The 17,033-nt window shown below is 45.0% G+C and overlaps 1 protein-coding gene across 1 annotated transcript in view; it reads right to left on the reverse strand.

Moving 5' to 3' along the window:
* nrde2 (NRDE-2, necessary for RNA interference, domain containing) overlaps positions 1-17,033 on the reverse strand; it is a 37,229-nt gene that overhangs the window by 7,623 nt on the left and 12,573 nt on the right. Inside the window, 5 exon segments of the mRNA XM_007910123.2 lie at positions 915-1,038; positions 12,855-12,988; positions 13,565-13,970; positions 16,030-16,406; positions 16,409-16,509. Coding sequence (XP_007908314.2) covers positions 915-1,038; positions 12,855-12,988; positions 13,565-13,970; positions 16,030-16,406; positions 16,409-16,509 — 1,142 coding nt within the window.

Genomic DNA, 17,033 nt, shown 5'->3' on the forward strand with positions numbered 1-17,033 from the left:
CCCGTCATCCTCAAGCTGAGTGCCGGATATCCGTTCGTAAATACTCTTTAATGATAATAATCCTTGCATTTGATATAGCGCCTCATCACGTCTTCGAGACGTCCCTGAGCGCCTCACAGAATATACTGTAAAGTGTAGTGACTATGTGTTTTGTGGGCAGCCAATTGCGCACAGCAGTGACCCACAAACAGCCATGGATTGGGTGACCGAATTATTTATTTTTAAGGGATTATTACCCCGGAAAAGCCATCCGCCAATCGACTAAAAAGCGGGTTCCTACTTACCGCTAGGAGACAGGGGCGTAATTGTGGAGTAAGGAAACTTGCCCAACGTCTCGCCCTGCCCGACGAAACGTTGGGCAAACACAATCGCTGACTTAGAGGCCAACCTGCTGGAAGCAATTTTGCGAGAAGGACTCAATTCAACCGGGCTCTGGATTGGGACCGGAGTCAAAAGCGATTGAAAGTTCTCAAGGGAGATCAACTCAAGATCACGCCTACTTGGTCTGGACTTACATCAGGCTTCAAAAATAGGCCCGCTGCGTAACGTAACTGCATATGTCCGAATTAATGTTTAGTTAGTGTTTTACTTCCACTTACTACCAATCTGTGGTGAGAGAATGTATTGAACTTGGCAGATTGTATCGGAATGCTGATTATTCTGGGTTTGAAAGTATAAGGGAATTGGACGTGCCAACAACTGTTCTTCTCCAGGATCCAATCCAACTCAAACAGATGGGAATGACTGATCTTGCCTTGTCTGTCAGCTATGAGGGTACTGCATGGAATATGTGTGGGGGTTAGTCTCAAGCCAGTGCCCGGTGGAAGATAATAAGGGGAAAGCAATTGGGAATGGGATAAGTGCAGATGGCTCCTGTAGGGGAGCTAGCACCAAGATCAAAGGGTCTCACTCACCTTGTTCGTTCGTGACAAGCCATCCACCCCTTTCCTGCTGCCTCATCCATGCCTTCCAACCTCTCGCTCCCTTCTCTCCAAACCGAGGCTCACCGCTGTCCCAGAACGGCTCAAAGAATTCCACCTGAATGGGGAAAGAGCACTTGAGTCCACACGAAACACAGAACTTCCCATCCCAGCCACATAATCCCAACCACACAATCCCATGTTATAGTGTTCGCGAGCAAGGGGATAACACTCAAATGTACAGTATAATGCTTCGCTGAGCAGATTATTATGCACAGTTATACCCATTTCAAGACACTGCAAATCTCTCCTACACAAACATCACGACACAGGTTTAATGTTCCTGACATCAAAGTCAACCCCCTGATAGTTTGGGAAGATTAAACACACTATTTAATGTAGCTCTTGGATGAATAATCAATCTCAGTCAGCTTCCGCTATTGAAATCTGGCCACTTTTGTACCCAGAACGACTCTTGATGTAAGCAGGATATTTCAGCCACCAACTAGTTTGAAGGGTTGGGTAGGCAAATGTGGCTAACCTGCCCTAGCTACGGCCTCCACACAGCAACCAGATGAATGATTAACAAACCTGTTTTTTGGCAACAAATAAGAATGAGAAGAATGTCTCGCTCGGATTCAAAATAGGGCAGTGAAGGAGGCCTCCGGAACCAAAGCCGGCGTTACTCTACATCTTCATTTCAAAATTCTGAATCAACAAACATACAATGCTTACAACACAAAGGTGGTCATTCAGTTCATGTCAGCGAGACACCTGGGTTCAATTCCAGGCAGGGCGAAACCATGGGCAAGTTTCCTTACTTCACACGCCTAATAATAATCCCTCCAAAAAAAACAAAACAATAATAAATTGGTCATTTTCAATCCACGACTGTTTGTGGGACGCTGCTGTGCGTAATTGGCTGCCACGTTTCGCCCACAAATATACAGTCAATTCACTTTACAGTGTGTTCTGTGAAGCGCTTTGAGAGTCGAGAAGACGTGAAAAGCGCTAAATCAAATGCAAGGATTATTATTATTATTATTATTATTGTGTCTGTGCTGGAACTACTAGTTCCTCCACTGGAGCTCTCTAGCCTAATCCCATTCCCTGCTCTCTCCCCATCGTATCTGTGCTGGTGCTCGCTCCGCATTCCCCTGCTCGGCTTCACAAACCATCTATGGTGAAGCATTACAAATATCTGTGGAACAAAAAAATCCATTTCCCCTCTTTTCTCGTCTGATGACAATCCTCAATTTATGCACTCTCGTTACTGACAGACTGGCCAGAGAAAGTCTCTCCCCGCTAGTTACCCTATCAAAACCATTTATCATTTTGAAATCTCATTAGACTGCCTCTCACCCGCCAGCCCTTAAAGCACCAAATGTTCATATCTCTCCTCATAAATATAATATCTCGTCCCTGGTCCCAATAATAAGGAGATCAATCTCGATGCAATAGTTTTGTGCAATGCAGCGGAGGGAAAAAAATGAAACCTCTCACTCTAACCTTATCTGCCCTCCACTGGCTGCTCAGAGCATAGTGGCCCATCGCTGAATACAATTACATGGGTATTACAGACCCCTCAGTTCTAATCTCTAGACACATACATTGTTTTATGGCCTCACTTTTCTTACAGTCCACGATTCTGCCTTTTGAAAGGCGTAAAAGGTAAAAATAGCTGAGATGGTAATAGCCTGGTTCAGGCGAGATACGGTGCAAAAATGTATTCATTTGTCAAGGTTACTGCGTACAGCAGCCTTAACGCAATAGCAAGCTGCTTGTGGATACTGAGCAGATTTAGTAGCTGGCTTCCCAACGCTGATAAATCAATACCTGAAACTAATTTCTAACCAGAAACTCAAGCTTGTCCCTAAGCGTCTAGTGCTTTAGTTTGCACCTGCCCTCAGACACACACATAAGAACATAAGAATTTGCTGGTGAAAGAAGACCAAGGTCCATCTATTTCACCTTCCACCAACCTCGCAGTCGCTTGACATGTCGTGACCCAAACTATACGCTGTATCCCCAGATATTATTTTCTAGCAGAAATCTATCTCATTTGTTCTTGAAACAAACAACACTTTATGCTTCCACCGTCTCCTTAGAGAGCCTGTTCCATAAGTAATATACATAATAATAATAATCCTTGAATTTGATACAGCGCTTTTCACGTCTTTGAGACGTCTCAAAGCGCTTCACAGAATATGTTGTAAAGTGAATTGACTGTACATTTGTGGGTGAAAAAACTACTCACTCACTAGAGTAGTATCTCCACAGATCTGTTCTGAATTTACCCCCTTCAATCGCAGGCCGTGTCCCCTGGTTCTACTGTTCAGTACAAGGTAAGACCCAACACAAATTCAGTGTTGGTCGAATTCACCAAATAAACAATTCAAGGCTCAATGGTTACAGCAAGTTTTTTTCCCCTCCCGTAAACCATCATTTGCTCAGTGAGTAAACGCACCGTCAAACACTTAACTGGAAAGCTCCAGGTTTGAGCTCTGCCCTGAGTTAGCTGATCTCAGCAGAGGTCTGTCAGCAGGAGAGATGTTACAAGCTGGTGATAGGTTTGGATGAAGGCCGCCCGCGGCTTCATTCAATCTCATCCCTCCAGAACATCAAAAAGGGCTTCCCACAAAATACACAGTCGATTCACTTTACAGTGAAGTGCTCTGAGGCGTCTCAAAGCCATGATAAGGCTCTATATCAAATGCAAAGATCATTGTTATTAGTGTCAAGTTATTATTAAACAACACTGTGTAGCGCTCCGGGACGCTACCCACGTGAAGGGCGCTATACAAATGCAAATTGTTGTTGTTGACTCCCAAGGCGCCGGCCTCAAGCATCGTTTCTGCCCCCCCCCCCCTCCCCCGTTAGGTTGCCGATTCTCATCTCTACAAAGGAATATTTTCCTGGTGTCTGCCCTAAAATTGGTGTTACAAACCTCTGTCCTGCTGCCTTAGGAGGTTCTTGGAGGTCCTGCTCTGGGTTTACATAATAATAATCCTTGTATTTGATACAGCACCTTATCACGTCGTTGAGACATCTCAAAGCGCTTCACAGAATACACTGTGAAGTGGATTGACTGAGTATTTTGTGGGTAAAACATGGCAGCCAATTGCGCACAGCAATGTCCCACAAACAGTTATGTTTTACTTTTTACTTTCTCATTCCCATACAGAATCTTATTTATAGTGCATTTAGCTTCGATACACTATGGTGGTGTTGGGGCTGGGGCAGGGGAGGAGGGAGAGACGAAAAAGAAATCTGTCACAGTTCCTGTTTGACACGGCTGTTCAGCTCATTCCATGGGATATGACGCATGTCTCGAGAGGGCCAGTAAATACGGAGACAAAGTTTGTATTTATCACACTCTGTACTTCATGTTAAGCAAGTACTTCAAATTGGCATAATAGGTGTAATCAGTCACTCACTAGCTTTATCTATTCCCCCTTCCATGTCCTGTTCCCCCACTTTCCCTCCAGTGCCTCATCGATTCTCGTCACCAATCATTCATGTAACAGTCAGAAACTTGTAATAAAATTTAGGGGAAAAAGAGGAAAGTTTCTTTATGTGAAGCCCTAATGTTTGCTGCGGAGCTTGGCTCAGTCGGTAGCACCTTTGCCTCTGAGTGGGAATGTTATGGGATCAAATCTCACATCAGGCTGTCACTCCTGTGCAGTACTGACTCTGCATTTGATGGTGGTGTTGAATTTCAAATGAAATGTTAAACCAACTGTCTGGCTGTTCAGATGGTCGGTCAGATCCCATCACACCATCCCAAATGAGTTGGCTGTTTCGTCTCTTCCCCCCCCCCCCCCCCCAATCCCCACCTCCCACCCCCAGCCCAACACAGCTGCGTGCAGGAACTTGCTGTGCACAACACTGCTGCCACGTTTGCCTATGTGGAGTTTCTGTAGCGAAGTTGATAAGAGTGCTCGCCTTGCAAGAGAGGACCCGGGTTTGATTTCTGGGTGGGGTAAAACCTTAGGCAAGTTTCCTTACTCTCCTCATGCCTCTGTTTCCTAACAGTCAGTAGGATCCCAGTTGTTAAGTTGATTGGCGGATCGCTTTCTGAGGGTAAGAATTCCTCCAAAAAACACTGCTGTGTGCAATTGGCTGCTGCATTTCGCCCATAAAATACAGTCCATCTACTTTTCAATATATTCTGTGAAGCGCTTTGTGACATTAACGATGTGATGAGGTGCTATTATCAAATGTAAGTATTATTATTATTGTTAAAAAAAGTGACTTCATTTGACAGTGATGATACGTGAAATGCTTGGCAGATCAGGGTAATAAGATGCTAACGAAAGTTTTTCATTTTCTCTCTCTCTCTCTCTCTCTCTCTCAGAGTACTCTGCTCAAACAAGCTGCCTCCAGACAGCACAGCAACAATTAAACCCGCACCACGTACACTGGCTGTGTTAATGCAGTCTTTGTTTGGAACTAAGGTTGTGCTCATCACGTGCCGAGAATGCTTGAAAAGAATCCGCTGCTTCAGTGCAAGTTCATTCAAGATCAACTCTTGTCATCACTCCAAAGACCTAAGTGGTCGCTGACAGGACTGACAGCAGAACATGTCGGCTGTTTGCTTAACGGCTGGGGGGAGTGGAAGTGCTGACAGCTATTAAGACCCTCAGATACAAGTCAATTTTGGGCATGTGTATCACTGGTTCAGCCACTGTAACTGGCACGCTCAGGGGGGNTCCTGCAGCCCATTTCCCCATTGGAGCACTCGCAAGGATCAAGTTTTGAGGAATTTATTATAATAATAACAATAACCACCCTTGCATTTGAAAAAGCGGCTTATCGAGTCGGTGAGACGTCTCAAAGCGCTTCACAGAACATACTGTAAAGTGGATCGACTGTATTTTGTGGAGGAAACGCGGCAGCCAATTGCGCACAGCAGCGTCCCACAAGCAGTCGTGGATTGAGTGACCACATTTTTAAAAAAATTGGGCGGGCAGGAGGAGTGGGGGGAGATTATTACTCTGAAAAGAGATCCGTTATCAACTAACAATAGGGTTCCTACTTACTGCTAGGTGAACAGAGGCGTGTGGAGTAAGGAAACTTCCCTAAGGTTTTGCACCGTCTGGGAATCAAACCCTGGTCCTCTCGCTTGCGAGGCGAGCGCACTAACCACCTCGCAATTTGAGCACCTCTGCAGCCCCCAACACGTTCCGAAGCAGAAGGGAGAGAGAAGAAAGTAGCCGGAGAGGGGCGAAAAGGAAAGAGGGAAACCAAACTTTTCAGCAACACTCTGGGCTTTATGATAATGATCAGTAAAACTAGGTTAATAATATCTTCACATCTCAGGCAAAGGGGTTTAAAGAAAAGGAGAACGCCACATCGCCTTGATTTCTTGTAGCTCAGTATCATGTTTATCAAGAGGAGAGCAATTTGTCCTGCTCTCAAGGGAGTATAGTGTGTCATTGACTGCTGACAGGAAGAGATGACATTTAATCCACTTGATATTTCTCAAATCCCTGTAATTTGTAATCCTGTCACCAAATGCAGCAATGAAAAGCCATTGGTTGCGCACAGAGCCGGGGCGACACTTTAACCCTCGACAATCAATACATTTATAACTGCAAGCAATTAAACTCCTGCACTGCACAGTCGTACTGCAGTCACACAGTGATTTAGAAAGACAGGGCTTCATTGCCACTACACAGTTGCAATGTTGGCTCATTTAAAAATGTGCAATAATTCCGCAGGGAGAACGATTCCCTTTTTCAGCTGCTCTACAGTATCCGGGCTCTTAAAAAATATTAACATTGAGTTTCTCTGATATCCTTATGAGATTCCGTTTAAGGTAGAGACGTTTAAAAGTCCTAGCTTAATTGGACCAAACTGTAGCTCAGTGGTGAGAGCATTCGCCTTACAAGCGAGAGGATCTGGGTTTGATTCCCGGGCAGGGCGAAACGTTGGGCAAGTTTCATCACACTATTGGCTGCGCGTTTCGCCCACAAAATATACAGTTAATTCACTGTGAAGCGCTTTGAGACGTCTCGAAGATGTGATGAGGTTCTATATCAAATGCAGGGATTATTATTGTTAGATTGGCAAGATGTGATAACACAAGACATATGGGAGACCCGCGAGCAGGGACACCCAAACACAAAACAGCCCTTCATTACTTGGGCAGTCTGTATAGTGAACCCAGTAAAAGGACCCGGGTCAATTCCTGGGTGGGGCAAAACCTTAGACAAGTTTCCTTAATCCACACACCTCTGTTTACCTAGCAGAAAGTAGGAACCCATTGTCAATTGGCAGATCGCTTTCCGGGGGTAAAAATGTAGTCGCTCAATCCATGACTGTTTGTGAGACACTGCTGCCATGTTTCGCCCACAAAATATACAGTCACTTCACAATATATTCTGTGAAGCGCTTTGAGATGTCTCAAGGACGTGATGAGGTGCTCTGTCAAATGCAATGATTATTTTTATCATCTCAAATCATTGTGGAAAAATAGACTCTGGCTGGTATTATAATCCATCGCTATAATGGAGTGCCAACCCAACTCGCTTTCCTTCTCCTGAAAAATTTATATCCAGGAATATTTAGTTCGCAGCCTTGTCCTGGCCCAAGCCAAGTTTCTGTTAACGCTATGATATGGTAACTCTCGAATCTAATTAGTCTCTCGTTTCCCTATTTTATTTCTACTGCTTTCACATCAAAACAATTCAAAGCTGATTCCAATTTAGTTGGCAGTGTTCTCTTTCTCATTTTCCCTCCACCTCCTGATCTCTCTTTTGTTTATTTCCTATCTTCAGAGGAGACCTTATAAAGGTATACGAGATGATAATGGGATAGAGAGAAAGCAAACCTAGAATAATACGCTTAAGGTCATGCGGAAGGGATCTGCAAGGCAAGATGCCAGGAAGTGTCTTTTATGCAGAGGGCAACAAATAGCTGAAACGGGTTAACAAGAGCTGCAGTGGCCAGAACTGCGGATTCACTTGACAAACAGCTCGATGCTTTGACGGGAAGTCAGCAAGATGGGTATTCGGGAAGGACACCAAACGGGCCAAAAGCTCATGTGATCCTTCCTTGTGATCCGCTTTTATTTTCCTTGGCTTTTCTTCTGCCACTAACACGACATTCTCAGCCCTTGGTTTCCCTTCAGAGCTGTCCAGGTTACAGTCTCAATCTGCTCCTTTCCATCCTCTCGATGCAGAAACGATGACGTGAGTAAATAGCTGCTCCAAATTTGTAGGAAGTGTTCAGGGGCAGCAACTTATGTCCAAACAAGAGAATCAATCTACACAAGATGTGGCTTATAGAGGCAACAAAAATGTTATTTTTGTGCGCAACAAAAATAACAAATTATATTTGTAGAGCACTTTGCACGTTGGGAGGACGTCCCAAGGCGCTGGATAGTCAGGGACGCACATGTCAAAAATTGTTGTTTCAATTCGGGCTGGTGAAGAACCTTTTCGTTGCTACAAACTCTGTGTGGATAACCTCCTGTTATATAACAAAAAAAGAATCAACCGCTGGGGGGCGCTTTGATTCTGCCCTTCCCATGTTGACAGGTTTTTGGATTTGATGATTTTATCAAGAGCTAGAATAACAAACGTAACTCTGAAACCAATTACCCGGTACCTTTAGCCCTTGAAAGGTATCCACTGGACGCCACTGTCCCTTTTGATCAATTCACCCATGATATATACCAACCCCGGCACTCCCACCACCCGCTGCCTCCGCTCAACTGGCTCCTGTATGACCCTCGCCCCCTCCGCTCCACCGTCGGACTCCGCCACTGTCAAGCGCTCCGGGACGCTACCCCACGTGAAGGGCGCGATATAAATGCAAGCTGTTGTTTTAATACAAGGACAACACTGTACTGCAGTATCCAACTGATAGCCAAGAGTGCCCGTTGAACCACCCAACCCCCTCCCCCACCCCAGAAAAACACTTATACAAAATAAAGTGCCAAGTATTAAAGGTCAAATATTCAATCGCATTTGAAATTGCACTGGGCACAATGCCTGAATGTTATATGAGTGATCTTGGCTGATGTCTGACTGAGAGAATGCTGAATTCTGGCCCTGGTTAGCTTGGGCAGTGACCTTAGTGATTTTTTTTTCCTTCCCCATACTCTTTTCTCCCAACGGGATTGGAATCTATTTCCTCTGGTGGGGAATCCAGAACAAGGGGGCCTAATCCTAAAATTAGAGGTAGGCCATTTAGGAGCGAAATCAGGCGGCAGTTTTTTTTTACTGAAAGGCTCATGGAAATCTGGAACTCTCTCCTCAAAAAGGCTGTGAACGTTGGATCCGTTCACGTTTTCAAGACTGAGGTGGACAGATGTTTGTTAGGTCAGGGTATTGAGGGATACGGGGCAAGGACGGGTAATTGGAGTTGGGGTTCAGATGAACCATGGTCTTATAGAATGGCGTAACAGGCTCGGGGGCTGAATGACCAACTCCTGTTCCTACGTTCCTATGAATCCACAGACATCAGCATACTCCGGTGACTCACCCGAGTGTCAAAACAAAATATGTTGGGGCTGGGCTGGCAACAAAATAGGAATCCTTAAAATGTCATAAAGCGCTAACTCATAAAACTGCTAACTCAGTAAACTGCTGTCAAGCAGTTCCGTATTTATAGACAAACGTAGCTGCCGGTTTGCGCAAGGCAAGTTCCCGCATGTAGTGAAAGGCAATGTATTATTTACAGAGGATTGGTGGCCAGGACAACATGAGAAACTCTCCCTTCTCTTTTTCAAATGAGATGGCTCGTGGGATCTTCATCATCCCGCTGAACAGGAAAAAGAGGGCCTTGGTTTAACATCTTGTCCGAATGTGATCCGAAAAGAGCAGCAAGACAGGGCGTCCACAAAGTCCTGTTACCCTCCTGTTACAAAACAGAGATTTTAGACTACTGAGGAGCTGAAACAAATTGTCACGAGACACATTTCATCTCCTCATTCCATCCATGTTACAGAAAATGTGGCACCGAACATGGGGACTGATCATTATCTGCCATGAAAATGATGGCACTCACCATCTCTAGAGGTGTTTGGGACGTCCTCCAGACGTGAAAGATGCTTTATATAAATGTAATTTTGTTGTTGTTGTCTAAATACAGTTAATTGACTGTATATATTGTGGGTGAAACACGACAGCCAATTGAGCACAGTGGCATCCCACAAACAGTCGTGGATTGAGTGACCAAATTATTTTTATTTATTTTGAAGGAATTATTACCCCTGGAAAAGCGATCCACCAATCGACTAACAACCAGGTTCTTACTTATTGTTGGGTAAACAGAGCCGTGTGGAGTAAGGAAACTTGCGGAATGTTTTGCCTTGCCCGGGAATCAAACCCAAGTCTCCTTGCTTGCGAGGAGAGTGCTCTAACCATTAAGTTACAAGTTGAGTTCCCTCTCTATTTCCTTATCTAGTATTTCCTGCAGAAATGTATGAGATCATTAATCCTGCAAGAGAAACACAGAGAGTTCTGGATTGTCCCCTCCCCAGTGACGTTGATAAAGCTTATATAGGAGAGAGATACCCTGATTCAATTGCCAGACAGTAATGTAATGTAATCTTATTTCACTCTTGTGGTATTTAATTACCTGTACCCCGCAATTAGGCTTTCAATCACTCCTTGGGTATCAATTATTCCTGATATTATGCTCTGAAGCACAACCTTCTACCCACCTTCTTTCATGCCAGAGGGTTTCAGATGCTCCAAAGCTCAGTAGTCTTTTGCACACTACATACAGGATATTGAAGCCCATTTAAAGCAACTCACTCATTCGCTCGCTGTGCGGCTCTCGGTCTTTGTTGAGCTGCCTTCATTTGGTGCGCTACTTATTCACAAAATGCCATGCAGGTGCTTGTGTCTAGTGACTGTATTACGCATGAAAATTATAGTGCAGGCCTGAAAATGTGGAGGTTGCCCGGGTGACATATTCATAACTATATATAGGACCTGTGACGCACTTGAAAAAAACAAAGATGAGGCAAGTTCTGGAATGAAATCCTAATTGCCAATTTCAGTACAAACACCCGGCTAACTGAAACACATGGTGATGTGACTCTGCCTTTGAACGGATCGGGTTCAAGATCCTCATGCCCGTGTTCAAACACCCTTCACTCTCTGGCTCCTCCCTACCTCTCCACCCTCCTCACTCCCAAATACACCACTCGACAACTCCAGTCGAGGCGCCGGCCTCCTGCTCATCCCTCGCACCCTCCGCCCCACCATCGGAGGTCGTGCTTTCAGCCACTATGCCCCGAAACTCTGGAACACTCTCCCTCAATCCTTGCCCCCTCTCGCCCCCTTTTCAAGTACCGCCTGAAAACCTTCCTTTTTGACCGAGCTTGCGGCCACCTCCCCCTCTCCCCGCCCCTCCCCCCAGCTCGGAGTTAGGCTCCGCCACTATTAAGGTCAAGGCTGGACTATGGGAACTCTCTCCTCGCCGGCCTTCCCGCCACCTCCCTCCACAAGCTGAAGGTCATTCAGAACTCTGCAGCTCGTGTACTGTCCCGCACCAGGCTTCGGGACCACATCACTCCCACCCTCGCTCGCCTCCACTGGCTCCCCATCCCCCAGAGGATTGATTTCAAGATCCTCATCCTCACCTACAAGGCCATTCACGGCCTCGCTCCCTCCTACCTCTCCAACCTACTATCCCCCTACCTACCTGCCCGTACCCTCCGTTCCTCTGGCTCCGGTCTGCTCCACATCCCCCGCCCCAACCGCACTACCATCGGTGGTCGGGCCTTCAGCCTCTCAGCCCGAGGCTCTGGAACTCTATCCCCCAGTGCCTTCGCCGCTTCCTCCCTCTCCTCCTTCAAGGCCGGTCTCAAGACCTTTCTCTTTGACCGAGCCTTCAGCTCCCCTCTCGACTCTCTTCCCCCTCCTCGCTCCCTCCCTTCCCTCCCCTCACCCTGACCATTTCCCCCCTCCTCGCTCCCTCCCTTCCCTCCCCTCACCCTGACCATTTCCCCCCTGCTCGGGTCATGACCCAACTGTGCAGCGCCTTGGGACGTCCTCCTGACGTGAAAGGCACTTTATAAATGGAATCTTGTTGTTGTTGTTGTTGTAAGCGCTCTGAGACGCTACCCTGCATGGAGGGCGCAAGTTGTTGTTGTTGTTGCTGCTCTGTTTGATAATTTTATTGAATCATAGTCATAAAAGGTTTACACCATAAAGGAGGCTGTTCAGTCTTGTGTCTTTCCACTGGAGCTCTCTACTCTTAATTCCCTGCTGTCTCCCCCATTGTGAATTAGCTGGTGCTCACTCCCCACTAGATCTCTCTACCCTAATCCCATTCCCTGCTTTATCCTCCTACCCTTTAAGATTATTTATGCAAATCCCCTTTAAATGCTATTATGGTCTCAGCTCCAACAGCCAGTAAAATATTTTATATTCCAACAACCCTCTGTGTAAAATAATTGATTCTAACCTCCTCCTTTATTCCCCATCTGATAATCTTTAATTTATGTCCTCCTGCTCATTCAGTCGCAGATCAATTGAAAAGGTTTCTTTATTCACTGCATCAAAAACATCCAGAATTTAGAAAGCTTCCACCCTATCCTTTAACTTTCTCTGCTCCAGGGAAAGAAGACAGCTATTTTTGGGGAAGTTAGGTAGGTACTGGGTGAATGACAGGATGGACCATAGAATCATACAGCACAGGTGGAGGCCAATCGCCCCATCGTGTCTGTGCAGGCTCTTTGAAAGAGCTATCCAATAAGTCCCACTGCCCCATTCTTTCCCCATAGCCCTACAAATGTTTCCTTGTCAAGTATATATCCAATTACCATTTGAAAATTATTATTGAATCTGCTTACACTACCCTTTCAGGCAGTGCATTCCAGATCGCAACAACCAATTATTTGATACCAATGGTTTTACAGGGTCACTATGATGTGACGCAGATGATCTAGGCGAGAAGGGGCGCTCTTACCTGTGTCTTGGTGAGTAAGGTAGTCAGGTGATCGGGTCTGAAGAAGGTGAAATCAATGAGAGCCTGGAAGAGAGCGATGGCTTTTTCTGAGTGGCCACTCTGACGGAGGTAGTGGCATTGCTGTAAGAAGATTCCTGGCAAAATGAGGAGGGAGTGGTTATAAACAAACACAGTGGGTTTATGATCAAGCGAAGCAGAAAGTTCTCTAGACACAGCTCCAGAGATGAATAATAATTATAATTAGCCTTGAATTTGATATAGCGCCCATCATGTCGGGAGGACATCTTGAAGCAGTTCACAGGATTTACTGTAAAGCAGTGGCAGCCAATCTTTATGGTTGTTCAACAAAATACATTTTCTTGATTGAATATTTCTTGATTTATGCCATAAATGTATGGCTTTAGGAAGAGCTTTGCGACCCTGTCCGGCATACAGGGCGCTATATAAATGCAGGTGGTAGTGGTGGTGGTTGTTGTTGTAAATCTAGAAATATTCAATCAAGGAAAGGCTACCGGCCGAACACAGACTTACCAAGGCTCATGTGAACGTTCAGGGTAGGGGGAATAGGGAGGGGGCTTCTTGACAGGCCTATGGGCCTCAAGTTGGCCACCACTGCTGTAAAGTATGGTCAATGTGAAATGTGTAGGCGATCACAAGTGCTTACAAAGAAAAAGGCACGTATGTACTGGTTGAAAATCCCTGGCTCTTACCCAGCATGGCTTCTTCAGTATCGGGCAGGGTGGGGTGAGACACCAGGGTGCCATCCAGGGAGGCCGCTAAGGTGGTCAGACATTTGCCATAGATGCCATTGACCTTGGACACTGAGAAGGTGCTGAACTGGCCCTGACAGAACAGCAGGTACCTCTGCCACAGGCTGGCGTCATTGGGATGAAGGAAAACCACTTTCTTCCACTCGTTCACCAGACTGGCCGGCTCCCAAAATTCCTGGCAGATCACTAGCCGAGCCACCTTGAGCTCCACGCTGCCAGGGTTACTCTCGATCGCCCTGTCCAAGATAGCCAGCTTCTTCTCCAGGAGAACTCGCACGGACCTCTTCCTTTTCTCGGTGTCGGCTGCACACATTTGGTACGGACTTGGTCCCTTCAGCAATTCATCCTAAGGGGAGGGCAAGGCATTAGAATTTTATAGCACAGATAATAATGATGAAGAAATAGCACCTTATCATATCGTTGAGACGACTCAAAGCGCTTCACAGAGTATATTGTAAAGTGGATTAACTGTGTATTTTGTGGGCGAAACACGACAGCCTATTTCGCCCAGATGGAGACCATTCAGGCGACATCTCTGAGGGAGCTATCCATTCAGTCCCACCCCTCTTTCCTTTCTTCCCTTTCACACATCTTTACAATGTTTGTTATAAATAAGTAATAATAATTTGGTGACTCGCGCCACGGGTGTTTGTGGGACGCTGCTGTGCGCAATTGGTTGCCGCGTTTTGACCACAAAATAGTCAATTCACTTTACGGTATATTCTGTGAAGCGCATTGAGACATCTCAGAGATGTGATAAGGCATTCTATCAAATGCAAGCATTATTATTATTATTTCAAAATATGTATCCAAATCCCTTTAAAAAGGTACTATTCTGCTTCATCAGTTGTAGTGATAGGGCATTCCATTTCCCATCCCTTTATTTATTTGGTAACCTTAAATTTATGCCCTCTCACTAACCAGCGAAAATCTTTTTCTCTAATTTACCACAATGAAACCACCGCAAAATCATGAACACCTCAATCATGTCTCCTCTCAATCTTAGCTCCTCTATTGAAAACAATCCCAATTTCTCTACTCTCTCTCTATAACAAAAAGCCTCTCACAGTCGTGAGATCATCGCAGTATCATTGAACGAAATTATCAAGGCATAAAATGCTTCCCTCGTCTGCAAGAGGTTTTTGTATTCCTTCACGACTTAATTTCTAGTTCACCATCAAACACATCAACACTGGACACAAAGACTGAATCAGAAGCACAGGGTTGTCACAACATGCAATCCTTGGTGCTATCATTAAATATAATACCCTCTCATTTCTTTGTGCAACACCTATTCATTTTTACAGGCAAGGAGGGAGCTTTCAAGTCTATTTAAGAGCTCCAAACACACTTTGATATCTTTCTAAAATGATATTTCTCCTCTGGGGGCTTTCATCTCAGTACGTTATCATCATTGCTGGTTAAGTTAGGGTAAATGCACTTTGGGTTTATTCACAGGCTATCACTAATGTCACTCACTCCCCCACTGGAGCTCTCCACTCTAACCCGATTCCCTACTCTCTCCCCATCATGTCTGCGCTAGTGCTCGCTCCCCCACTGGAGTCCATACAGGGGACAATGTGAAACCAGACAGACTACATGATGAATGCAAATACTAATTTTATAAGGCATAAGAGGAACCTTTGTCTGCTTTTTCCCTTGAGCTGGATTGAATCACATCTCAAGAAAAACTAAGAGATTAATACATTCCTTGGAAGTGGCTGCTAATCCTTTAATCTTTACATGGTTAAGAAAAACACCTCCAGTTTCACACCTCCAGTTTGTCAACAACTCACTTTTAACCGCTTAAGAGCTTCAGCACAGAGCTATTGGCCCAAAATAGCCTCTTAGAATAATAACAATTATAATTATAATAATAATCCTTGCATTTGATATAACAACAACTTGAATTTATATAATTCCCTTCACGGGTCCTGGAGCTATAAAGCCTTATCATGTCGTCAAGAAATCTCAAAGAGCTTCACAGAATATATTGTAAAATGAATTGACTGTTTATTTTTGGGCTGAAATGCGGCAGCCAGTTGCGCAATGTCCTACAAACAGTTGTGGATTGAGTGAGCAAATTATTAATATCGGAAAAGCGATCTACCAATCAACCAACAACCCAGTTCCTACTTAATGCTAGGTAAACAGGCGTGAGGAAACTTGCCCAATGTTTGGCCCTGCCAGGGGATCGAACCCAAGTCTTCTCGCTTGCGAGGCGAGTGCTCTGACCGCTAAACTACAGGACTATTCTGTGCTGTAAACTTTCTAAGTTACTCTATTTATCACTTAGAGCAAACATTACAATTACATACACACCAAAATCCCCTTTATATGCGGAACCCAACCTTTGATATACATTGTGGAGAAACTCTATTTAAGAGTGTCACAGAGCCGCCCACCTGAAAGTGCACAAACTCCATCCAGGTTTGGATGTCCGCGGGGTTTTCTCTCAGCGTCCGATTGAACCTCTCGACTTTTGTCATTGCAGCCAAGCCTGTATTCTCACTGTTCTCTGGGGGCCCCTGGTCTTTTTCTGTGTGCTCTAGCTGCCCCTTCCCCTGTAGCCACAGGGTGGTGGAAGCATCATAAACGCCCAGTGGATTGACCAATGCACAAGTGCCCTGGTTTTTGCCATCAGCCTCTTCCCAGTCTGGCACTGGTATGAAGGAGCTGCAACTTGGTGCTAACTTTGTCTCTCCTGATGAACCGTCTCTTCTACAAACAGAAACCGTGTCTGTGCTCAGTAGTTGAAGCCCAGATTTGCTGTAGTATCGATAGTCTTTTTTCTGTGCTTTTTCTTCTTTCTGGATGAATCTCCCCAAATAATACGGTGCTTCCTAGCATCTAGACCAAGGCACTCATCTCCTTTCCTCTTGTATCTGGAATACATAATGGGAATATAAATTGGTTCAGGGAAAAAGCAGGAGAATGAGATTAGAGTAGAGAGCTCCAGTGGGGGAGCGACAACCAGCACAAATGTGATGGGGAAAGAGCAGGGGATTGGGATTAATGGGGGAGCGAGCTTCAGCACAGAGACAATGGGTCACAACAGCCTCCTCTGTGCTGTAAACTTTCTAAGAAACTCTATTTAACAGTTAGAACAAACAGTAGAATTACATAACACCCAAATCCCCTTTATATGCCAAACCCAATTTTTCATCTACATTATAAACTGTAACATTCATGACAAATATTTGCCAGTAGGTGTTAAATATAAATTCTATTTAACCCTTAGACCAAACAGTACAAATACATAACATCCAAATCTCTTTATATACACTAAACCCAATCTTTGATATGCATTATAAAGTGTAACATTCAGAATAAATATATGGACCTATTGGTGAATTTTGCTGACAGCAATGGATTTGCTATGGTTATGGTTTGTTACAGACTGATTACG

The sequence above is a fragment of the Callorhinchus milii genome, unplaced genomic scaffold (assembly GCF_018977255.1).
Source record: "Callorhinchus milii isolate IMCB2004 unplaced genomic scaffold, IMCB_Cmil_1.0 Scaffold9, whole genome shotgun sequence".
NCBI lineage: Eukaryota > Metazoa > Chordata > Chondrichthyes > Chimaeriformes > Callorhinchidae > Callorhinchus > Callorhinchus milii.